Source organism: Cheilinus undulatus, linkage group 10 (genome assembly GCF_018320785.1).
Source record: "Cheilinus undulatus linkage group 10, ASM1832078v1, whole genome shotgun sequence".
NCBI lineage: Eukaryota > Metazoa > Chordata > Actinopteri > Labriformes > Labridae > Cheilinus > Cheilinus undulatus.
In genome coordinates, this window is record NC_054874.1 from 9035172 (window position 1) to 9047422 (window position 12251).

The window sequence follows — 12251 nt, forward strand, 5'->3', positions numbered from 1 at the left end:
GTGTGTCAGCCAGGTTGTGGTGTCTTAAAACTGTGAGCTAACCTGTGATTTCACCTATTTGCTTGTATATTACACTTGTTTGTACTGACATGGCAGACTTTGGACACAGAGGTGGCTGACATCATGGCTATAAACAGGGTGACTAATCCTAAAGTTATAACTCATTTGTTTGAATTGGTTTAGTTCTGTGATTCTCAGCCGGGCTAGCCTCAGGACCCATCACAACATCCACGATGGCAAATCCTGACCCCATTTCTCTTCATTTTCAAACAGTTTTTTAATTGATGGAAAAAGTTGCAGAATAGACAGGACAAACATGTTTTTGAAAGTGCATCGTTGCAGAAGCCATACATGCATGCAAGCATGTTTTTTAATATTTTTTGTAAGGATGCAATATTTTGGAAATTTTGCTGATATTTTTACCGATAACTGATATCAGTACTCACATTTCAATATGCTTTTCGGACAAGAAATGTCAGTCCTTTTGGACACACTTTAAAGGTTTGAGGATGACCAAGGAAACAAACTTCAGTCCTTAAAAACACTTTAAAGTTTAAAGAATGAGGATAAATAGAGAAAAAGATAATAAATATCATCATACATTTTTTACTGATATTTGCCTTTTTAAGCTAATATCTGGCGATACCAGACATAAAATATCGTTCATCCTTAATTTTCTGTTGTCATTTTATTGTAATATGTGTACACTTTCATTGGGTTCTAGAGATCTAGCACACGTTAAGATGGAAAAAGCAGTTTTATAATATGATAATAAGACAAAAAAGTCGAGATCTCAAGAAAACAACTAGCATTAACCGGTTGTCACCACAGATTCTTGAAAGAATATAGAGATTACAGATGCATGATATTGCATTTTTGCCGATATCTGGTAGGCCAATATTTAGAAATTAATTTTATTGATACAGATATTTAAATGCAGTTCAGACCTAAAACTTCAGTCCTTAAAACATACAATTTGAAGTCAGAGGATGAACAAATTGTAGTCCTTGGAAATAAGAAATAATGAGTAAAGAAAAAGACTTCAGCTGACATTTTGCTGTTGTACCAGCTAAAAACTCTGCTTACTTATTTGGTCATAAAGCCAATATTTACAGCTGATACAGGCAGAGTTTTATAGCATAAGACATCAGCTGACAATATTATGTATCCCCTATAACAGGAGCGTCCAAACTTTTTCCACCAAGGGCCACATGCAGAAGTGTATAGGGAAGGTAGGGCCACTTCTGTAATACTTCCATATACCTCTTCTTCAGGGTACTGCGGTGAGTAAAACCAATCAAATGTTAGTTTAGATTTGCTTAGTGATTGAGTATGCTGAAATGGCTAGTTAACAGCTGACAAGGCAAAAAATTCAATGGTTTTAAGGATTTTGGGGAGGCCCTGTGGGCCCTGGCTACCACTGGCACCACTTCTAGAATGCTTTTGGTACTGCTGTTTGCTACTGTAATCAATCGGGGCATTATAAATCACAATTTTGTTATTATTTTGGTTGCCAATATGTTAACCATTTGCATTGGTGTCTCAATTTAGTCACTAGAACATCAGTAAATTGTTCTTGTCAAAATGTTTGTTTACAGAAGTAGCATGGTAGCACTACCTTATGCTGAAACTAAGAAGTACAATACAGCCTAGCTTCATGTTCTAATGTGGTTGGACACCCCTTCCCTATAAGGATGTATGTCCTCTAAGGGCCTCCTTACTTCACATACTTTTTGCCACATTTTGTTTCCAGGCAAACATTCACAACCAACAGCTTCCCATCCCACCTGTTCAGAATCAGTGGTTTATATCCCAAAACTGTAGCCCTCACTCTTTGGTGCCCTAAATTTAAGAATGACTGTGTATAAGTCTCCACTGGCTTTGAGATTTGCATTTTTCTCAGCAACGTTTCTTTGCCATGCCTCCTTGAGCATGCTTCAGTAATGCTATGACAACAATAGAAAGGATATTGTGAGCTTTAGATTTAGCCTGACTTCTCAGGTTGGACTATGACTGGAATGTGAGGGGGCCTAAGCTGTTGCATGCTCTTACTCTTTATTCCTTTTTCGTTCAATAAAACATAAGCACTGACAATGTCCGGTAACTCTCCAAGGTCATTGAGGTTGAGGGGGAACAGGATCAGGGAATTGACAGGGACAAAACAGAAACACGTGCTGGGATCGAAACTGACAATACTGTGGCATAGATTTTCCTCGTGCTGCACAATACTCATAATAATGCTCAATTTCTTGTCCATGTGAGTTGATGTCTCACATGCCAGACCAATCAGGCAGCATCTTGAATAATGATGTGGTTAGTTGAAGGGAACCTTTGTTTCAATACCAAACCATGCTTTCAGCTCTGCGCCCCCTTTGTAACCCTGTGAAGGACAGTCATCTGTTTGTGCACAATGCATAAACACACAAGTCAAGTGCTGGCAAATGATTGACTTCCTGCGTCCCCTCTGCTGACCTCAGATCTGTTAGCAGTTATGCTTACAGCATCCTTTAGCACTGTATTGTTAATATTTAGTATGAAGCAGGTGGAAACCCTGGTAAGCTTGGAAAAGAATGTTAGAAGGAGGCATGAATGCTGGGTTTCAGGGGACTCTGCCTCAATGCGTGTGCTCTGGGTCTGGGGGTCCTGAGACATCAGAAATAGGGCCAGCAAAAGAGACAACAAGTAAAACAGAGCAGACAGGCTGCAGCGAGAGGCCCCCCTGACTCTCAGTGGCTTACTGAAGCATCACTAAGTCTTAACTTCACATTTATATGAAAGGAGTGGACGTGAAGGGTGTATTTCCACATACCGCCTTGTACCACTATCGAAGAGTATAATTACTCTAAAATCTTTGCATGTAGGAAATGGAAGGAGTCCCACAGAGGAAAGGCACTCTTACTAAACTTACACCACTGGCAGCAACACTTAAAGCAGGGTCTGCATGCTCCTTCAGCAGTGTATTACATTGGGGATGGGATTTGTGTCTTCACTGGCTTGTCTCTCCCACAGAACATAACACACTCACATTACATGTACATGCCTGCTGTGTTGCATAACTGGATCAAAAGAGAAGCGACCGTCCCCCAAAATAAAAAAGCTGTACGACTAATGAGGACACACAGTGGGAGTGAGAGATGCAGAGTAGTCCCAGTTTCTATTAGCTCCCTATTCATCCTGTGGGTCACTCCTAAAAATACAGACTCGCTCTTGTGTATTAAGTACTTTAAGGGACAGATTTCTTCCATTGTGGGCTGCCATTTCTTATGTGTATTTGTAAGTAGGGATGCTAATGAGTAATTGATGTTGGATTAAGAGCTGGACTAGTCAAGAATGTTTTAATCGACTTGGCCCTAATGACTTTTTTGTGATGAATATGCTTTGGCTCTTAGTAATAAGTTATTGTAAGGGTCACTTATCTCATCAGTTGAATCAGACTGCCAGGCCTATCTATATATTATTAGTGCTTGTTTTTGAAGGCCACAGCATTTTCAATGGTTTGTGAATTAGTAAGATTAGAGATGCAAGATAGTGGATTTTTTTTCCCAATATCTCCTTCTGATAGTTGCAAACTGATTTTAGCAGATTTAAATGTAGTTCAGACCTAAAACTACAGTCCTTAAAACACTTTAAAGTCTGGGGCTGAAAAAGTCAGCACATTTCAGTTCTTAAAGCACACTTTAAAGTGGAAAGAATGATGATGAAAAAAGAAAAGATTTCAGCTGATGTAGGTCTGTTAGTCCAGCCTAAAACTCTGCTAATTTATTGGTTCTTACAGCCAATATTTACCGCTGATATGGGGAGATTTTTATTGCCAAAATATCAACAGAAATCGTCATATCTGCCTATACCAATAATTCACTATAAGCTATTATCTGCTGATATCATGCTGATAATATTGCGGGATCCTAGTTAAGATTTGTATATCCTTTGAAAATCCCTGCATTTCAAACAAATACATGCTCTCTCCAATGCAAGTGACAGTTTGGTCAGAATTGTGTTTGTCTTTTCAACTTTGTCTGACTATTAGTTGAATAAATGCCAGAGGAGAGTGCTAAACCAGTCTAATGTAGCTTAAGTTATGCTAAAATGGCTATTTAATCGCTGACAAGGCAAATAGCCATTCACTTTGAAGAGTCTGGGGTGGCCAATCAGATTTCAGGGGGCTCTTTCCCTGAAATGTCATTGGTGCTGCTATTTGCTGTCGTGATCTATCAGGGTGTTATAAATCAAGATTAATTTTGTTAGGTTAATGAAAAGAATTATTTTGTTTCCCAACATATTCATCATTTACAGCGTTGTCTCAATTTAGTCATGAAAACAAATGAACGTGAATAAATTCATCTCGTCAAAATGTTACAGAATTAACATGGATAGATATAGATATATAGTAGGGGTTGACCGATATTGTTTTTTCAGCATTGATACTGATTATTTGTTTGATAGTTTATTTCAAACACACAAAAATTTATAAAAAGGAAAAAGTAGTTTTCATTTAGTCATGGAAAAACATAAAAAGCATACATGGAATAGAAATGAAAAACAACACTTAATGATTTGGTTTACACATTTAAAAAGAAGGGGTTATAAGTAAAAACTTACTCAATGCCACCCCAATAAACAGTCAGCCCCTTTTATGGCTGTAAATACTCTAAATGAATGAATAAGTTAGTGGAGATTCAGACAGGACCAGTGTTTTTCTTTGTTTATCCTCATTCCTTAAACCTCTAAGTGTGTTTTTAGAAATGCGTTGTGTTTTAATGACTAAAGTTTAAGGTCTGAAGTACATTTATGTACCCATATCAATATCTGTATCAGCTTAAATGAAATTTTAAGTATCTGCATGTTGGATGCCGGCAAATTGCAATATTGTGCATCCCTACATTGTTTCTTTTTGGTCATTTTCACAACTATATTTAAGTGCAGGAATCCACAGTATAGAGTGTTAAATGCCAAATTTACTTAGTTAATACCTCATAAACTTGAGACTTTTTATGAGGTGAAAATATATATGTTTTTCTCTAAGAGATTTGATTTTTAGTGAAAGTTTGGGTAATGTAAGTGAGGATGGCAATCAAGGGAAGAGAGAAAAAGGTAAGGCCATGCTTTTTAAAAAAATTTTAAAAAAATAATCCCATCCACAAGCACCATTCTCAAAAACGTCTTTAACCACTTGTTGACACAAACCGTAACATGCCGTAAAGAGCACGCCATGTCAACAGCAGAAGCAAAAACAGGCTGACATGCAAAAATTCTCTCACCATTTCTCTGTAATGATCATTTTATTTCAAAGTTTTCCAATCAACCCAAACCAGGTCTCATCCAATAACATTAGGGCCCAGGTTTGTGTTTTCAGAGTGTTGTACGAAGCAGCAGTGACCTCTGGTAGTCTATTTAGGTGTCTGTCTTCAGGCAGGTGGGAGAGAATCTGTGAGTGTATGTGTGAGCACTACAGGAGTCTAGTTCAAGATCTTATTCTTCCCTGTCTTCATATAAACTCTGTAAATAGAGTTTATTAAAATCTTCACCCTGGTAGGAGTTTTCAGTTATCAGAAATGCCCGCCTATTTGTGGACCAGGCCCCAGTTTAGAAATACTAGTGTTTACTTAATATAAGATGTCTCATTGTGTAGAAGAAACTGTTTTTCATTCAGATGATGTGTAACCAGGCATGTTGCATGATGAAGTATACAGACTTGAATGTAAACCATTGAATGGCAAAGTACATGCTCTGTGTCAAGGTATTTGGGTCAATATCAGACCGAGAAATGATATCAAGATCAGCGCTCTTTTTATGGGCCCCAGTCAATCACTAATTAACTCATCATCAGTGTGTAGAGTTACTGTATATGAGATCTGAATGAGAAGTCTAACATCATGTGACTTAGTTTACCGTCATTTGTCTGGGTGATGTCCTCACAGTCGCTGCACACGTCAAAAGATATTTTCAGCTCCATTTCCTCTTGCTTTTGATCTTTGTCTTTACAGAACCTAAGCTTCAGTATAATGTGTTGCTCTTTAGTGGAACTGTTGTGACGTTGTGTTCACCTGTCACACAGTGCTGCTCTCTGTTTAAGAACTGGGAGAGTCCTTCTTGTGTTTGTGTTACAGGTGGATGCTTTCTTCACTGACACTTTTACAGTGACATTCATGTCACTGTAAAGAGCTGTAACTTTATCTGGGTTTTGAGAGTTTAATTATTATATCATGTTTTTGTGTAGTGTTCATGGGACACGGTTGTCATGATAACTAGGGCTGGCTATCGTGTAGAGGTTTGTTGTTTTTTGGTACCAGTTCTAAATCAATACTTTTTGATAGTGCTGGTGCCTAAACAGGGCTTTAATGGATACTTTTTAGAGGAAAAAAATGTGCTGAAAGTCAGTGGGAGAATAAAAGTTGTCTGGGAATTGTAAATGATCTATAGAAATATCTTTGAAAGATGCCAGTAGAACATGGGATATGAAAGGGAAACCAGTGAAAGGTAATTGTGATTATTTCCTGGTAGGAAAATGCAAGCAGATCAGAGACATAGCTCTAGGCTGCGAAACAATTTAAAGGCATTTATGCTCAGCTAAAATAAAGTGAGAGCAAATATATCACACAAATTCCATAACTTTTTCCTTGCCTTTCATTTGGGGTGGTGGGGGTTATCAAAATGAAGTATCAATATCTGTGTTGTAATCCAGTCCAGTAGATATTAGCTGTGTTGGTACCGGTACCATGTTGGTACTGGGTTTTGATACTCATTCCTAACAATACCAGAATTCTAATCTCCCAAAAATCAATGTTGAAAACTGCTTTGCTCCTGCTGCAAAAAGGCTGGAGTTGTAGGCATCCAATATTAGGTCAATTCTTGTTTTTATAAATATATATTGCGGGCAAACTCCCGCATTCATACCACACGGATTCTGCCAATCCATGTCAAATATTTAGAATAACAGTGTGTTTAATTAAAGGCAATATTGATATGTTCGCCTCAGCGCCACCCTGATTAAGTTTCCTCTCAGAATAAAGGAGACGCTAAAAAAACATCCACATCCTTGTCATGTGTAACAGTGCCACACATGGATGAAGAAAGCAGCTTGGAGTCCCAGACTTATCTAACTCCTGGTTATGGCTTAAAAATAGCAACGTCAAAGCAATATTTACCAAACTTATTTAAACATCATGTTTCATAATTTATTTTGAGTCATACAGAGGTGAAATTGTTTTCTGATCTCTGGAAAGTTTGTACATCATAAAAACTGCCGCACACTTCCATCAGCTCCTGCAGATAGTAAACTAATCTTTACTCTCTTAACACAATGAGATGTTAAATGCAATCAGGCCAATTTGCACAGAAAGGGTTTTTTCCCCCCAAATAACTGCATATGAGCTTAGCATCTCCATGCATTGGTGCATATGTGCAGTGATTGGCCAACAACACAAAGGGGAGCATTAAAGCTGCACCTTTTGACTTATTTATGACATTTTAGTGTACACACTTTTTCGTGGAGCTTTAACAAAGTATCACATGGCCCACGTGTCGTGTGATTCTGGCTACACAGAGACGGATCCATATTCAAACATGTTTACACAGCACTAGCAACTACAGCTGACAAAGAGGCAATTGAGCCATGAATTTGTCAGTGAATTTTTGTAACACCAATATGCGACCTGTTTGATCTTGTTTAATATGTGCACAGAAAAGAGATTTAAAGGGAGTTTACATTGAGTGGGGATCATGGAGCTGGTGTATCATCTCATCCAAATACGTTTCCTTGTGGGCGTGTTTCAATAAAGTCCATCTGTTTTCTGGTTCTGTAATTACTCTTACAAGCTCGTAGCAAATTGAATGGCTTTAACTCAGGTGTGACGTCATTCCCGGCTCCGACATTTAGTTAACGAGGTAAATAGGACACAGCAGAACTCGAATGATGATTTGGCACAACATTTTGGGATTTTATAGAAAATCTGTACATGCTAATGATCTTTTCATGGTCCCAGTTTCAAACCAGTATACCCAAGAAGTTTTCTTAGATGTTTCAAGGACAATTGGAGCAAATCTGGAATATGCAAATCTACACAGACACACACAACAAACAGACATGGCGCAATTACATTAGTAATATTTATTGTCACCTATTCAGCGCCAAAACACTGTCAATGTAGTTATACAGTTTAGACAGTGTCACAGTGCTCATAGCAGAGATGCGTCTAAATCAGGGCTGTCAAAAGATGAACATTTGTAATTGCAATTAATCTTATAACCTCTGTAGTTAATCCTGATTAATTGCATCTTTTTAATCACAGTTTAAATGTACTATTTTGCATTCAAAACTGTTTTTGTATCATTCTGGAGTTTTCTTCTGTCTTAAACTACGGGTAACTGATTCCAGGTTTGAATACAGACCTGCTTTTAAATGTAGATTGATGATTAAACATGAACACAACCTCAAACAAGGAACTTGATATGGATTGAAGAGGAAATAATTGAACTGTTAAAAGGTAACTAATTGATAACACAAGGTGCAGATGACTTTTGACTCGTCCACTGAGCTGTCAGTTTTTTTAAGTGAAATGAGACATTAAGGACTAGTGTTGGACTTATTTAATGTCACTATGGCTGCAGGGAGATGCTGCAGCGGCTTAACCAAAGTGTGCAGAAGGGACAATAAAGCATGAAATTTATCAAGATTTAAAAATGAGTGTGTTAACCGTTGACCTTAATTAACTGCGATTACTATCATCTCAACAGCCATCAATCTTGATATGCAAATAAGGTGTGTAAATGTATTTTTTGATACTTTTTTAAACTATTGGTTATTAAAAATGGAAATACTGTTGTTTTAAAGTACGTGGTGTAAACAAATATTGTATCAGAAATTTTGACCGTCTTATTTTCTACTATAGGCATGGATAAGTCTGATTCCAGCAGAGCTGGTAGTGGTTCAGTTCCTCAGTATTTAGATTAATCGTTTTGATATAATGAGTGTTAAAAAAGCTAAGCTGTATCACCTGTGCTACTAAAAGCACTATCTCAGCAGCACAGCACACAGCCAGCTCTTCAGGTTGGTCGTATTGTGACGCAGCTCATTAACTGCTCTGCCAAAGCTACTCTTTGTCTTGTCTGTCGACCCCTCCTCTCCCAGGCTGCCTTTCTTTCCTACCTCCTATGCTTGAGAGCCAAGTGGACTAGTCTGAATGGCTGCTTCCGCATGTGCTGTCCCTGTTCTAGGAGTGCTACGACGTTGCTCCTGGTTACAGGCAGTCAGGCGGTGTCTGGTTACCTCACCTTGCAGCGTCACCCTGTTGTATTGTTAACCCTTTGAGCAGAGACGAGGGTGGGGAGCTGGCAGGAGGCCTGGGGCAGGGCCTGTGTTTGCTTTGGTTCCCCTTTAGGTTTCGGCAAGGGGGGTTAGAGTTCAATTTTGCTTTTGCACCTGTCCAAAATTTCTTGGGAACTAGGACTGACTTCGGCTAAATATTCTCTGTTGTCATGGATGTTTGTTTTTCAAGGCTACTTGTAGGCTTGTTTGACAGAAGCTGGACTTTAATCTCTTGTGCACGTTACAGGAAGTGTTGCCTGATATGGATTGTTGAGCCATAAGGTAGGAGTCAACCCATAAAAGGAATGGCAGTAAATGAGATATGCAGAATAATTGTGGATAATATTCTCCAGCACTTATACTTTTATAGGCTAATTATGATTAAGACACTGATATGTTGGGCCATTAGAGTAGTGGCTCACATTATCACATTCATGATGTGATTATATTTCGTTGTGTACTGCCTAATCCCTGCACTTAACATGAAAAATAACTGAAAATATTCATTAAAACTTCAATTACCTCTCTTTCATGAGCAATGTGAAAAATAAAACTGTCAAAACGGCTTGATTTATTACAAATGTGTGCTGCTTTTTTGTACTTCTAACATCTCTTTTGTGTGATCACATGAGCCACCTAGCCGACTTGTTTTTCTAGCTGCATCTGCTGCTCTGTTTATCTAGCCGTGTGCTTTGGCCTAGCTCGTTCCAGCAGCCTGGGCACAGAGGACACGGTGCACAGCGGGCTAATGAGAGCATTGTTAATGAGCAGGTCCAGGTGGATTCATATATCATCCCTGTGCTCCTGAGCAGCAACTGGATTTGCACACCTATGACAAATGGTCATGCATTGGAAATTGTTGGAGGTCTTCCCTTTTTTTAACCACACTAAAGAGCCCATGTTGAACTTAATTAATCTGTATAATTAATTACCTGACATGAGACATTACTGGATGTGTAAGGCAGATCTTTGATAAACCATCTGTTCCTGGGGTCATTAATCAGCTTGAGGATTCGCTGAACCTTCCCTTTATTCACTCCAGCGCACTGCAGCTATAACGACACATCTTTTGCAATTTTTCCAGGGAAACAAGGGCACAGTTCAGCGCGTTTTTGGCATCTTTATTCTACATGGTCAAGAAAGCTTTGACCTTGAATGTACCAACCAAAAATCCCGAAGGTGTAAAAGTACGCTTGAGGATATTTTTGAGCGTTTTTTTTAACTTGGTTTGTTTGTTTCTTCTCATGCAGAGTATAGTCGCTTCGAGTCCAAGATCCACGACCTGAGGGAGCAGATGATGAACAGCAGCATGAGCTCAGGATCTGGCTCCTTGCGTACCAGTGAGAAACGCTCCCTCTATGTCAGGTAAAGCTTTGGCACACACACACCAAACATTGTCATGCTTGCACTTACAACATCAAATTCACAGACCTGTAGTCAAAATAGCCTCTCTTGCATAATAAACCTCTACCTGCCTGCGGGGGAGACTAAAGCCTCAATGCACATGTTGTCAGTTACAGCAATAGGACATTTATTGCAGGGATAATCTGATGAAAACCTCACCTATTTGAATGGAAACATTTGATTTAGGGTGTTGCATTGGTATTTTTAATCAGCGTCACAAGGCTGATGGACAGGCGACCCTGGTTGTTGTTTCAGTGTCATGTTTGACATTGACTCTACTTTGTGTAATGTAGATTGACTGCAGGGCTTGTTGGTGTGACCTGTGTTATGACACTTTGGGCCAGATGCCAATCTGGACAGAGGCTCATTTAGGAATTAAAACAGGTGGTGTCCTTCTGCTCACAGAAATGCATCGAGTCACTAACGACTCACAGGGGTCAAGGTGAAGGGTGTGTGATGTAACATCAAAGTCCAAGTGGTTCATCATATTTCTACTGATATACTAATGTATGCCTCTTAACATTAACCCAGTAGATGCTTTACTGGATGAATAAAGCTCCTGGTCAAAAGCATTGATCATGTTCCCAGAAGGCTTGATTTTATCTGACACAGTTTGCATGGTGGAAACAGGCGAGTGTCCACTTGACTTGACCATATATACACCCATGATAAAATGCCAGTTTGACTGCAGAAATAACAATATTTAGAACCTAACAGAAACAAACACTGGTCTAAATAGTTCACATCTTTATCAGCACACTGTACAGGGACTGAATTATTTTGTAACTTGTCTGATTGATGTTCTTACTAGGGATGCACAATATTACTAGCATAATAATTATTGGCGGAAAAAAGCTTACAAAGTAATTCATTAGTACAGGCAAAAACAAAAATCAATGCTGATTGGCTACACATCAGCAGTATCAGATGTTAAATTCAAAGAAAATTGAAATTCAAAAGTCACAAAAAATTCAAAGTTTCTAAGAGATTGACCAGCATGAATATTGGCTTTTGTTAGCTTGATGCTAACACATAATTAAAATAGCCTTTAACAGGCTAACTGCTTGGTGCTAATTGCTTGGTGCCAAGATAAGTAGATTCTTTATCCGGTCATTTACATAAAAATGTTAAGTAAACTAGATTATTTTATAAGTTTAGAGAAGTAAAGTGTAACTCTTGGTGCAGCTGTATCACTAGACTTGCCTGCTCTCTACTTCTTTTGTGATTATAATGGCAGTTCTCAGACAGCTTTTAGATGTGCTATAGCCACCACCTGGTGGTAGTACCGCTTTAAAGGTCATATATTATGCAAAATACACCTTTTCAGGCTTTTCTAACAAATATGATCCCCTGGCCTGTCCACAATCCCCACAAGAATCAGAAGAACCCCCCACCACTACCCACTGTTTTCAGAAACAAACTTCACAGGCATGTTTTGGGGACATCTGACACCAATGTAAACTTGTCCTAAAGGGGTAAAATATGTCACCTTTAAAACCAAGTACTGGTAAGAATAATGAAAAACAATACAGTTTTAAAATAA

General features: G+C 38.5%; 1 protein-coding gene across 9 annotated transcripts in view; it reads left to right on the plus strand.

Annotated features, from left to right (window-relative positions):
• Positions 1-12251, plus strand: part of dlg3 (discs, large homolog 3 (Drosophila)) — a 161401-nt gene that overhangs the window by 131067 nt on the left and 18083 nt on the right. For all 9 annotated transcript variants that reach the window (XM_041796996.1, XM_041796993.1, XM_041796995.1 and 6 more), the window contains one exon: positions 10555-10669. In XM_041796996.1, the coding sequence (XP_041652930.1) occupies positions 10555-10669 (115 nt within the window). The remainder of the gene's footprint in view (positions 1-10554; positions 10670-12251) is intronic.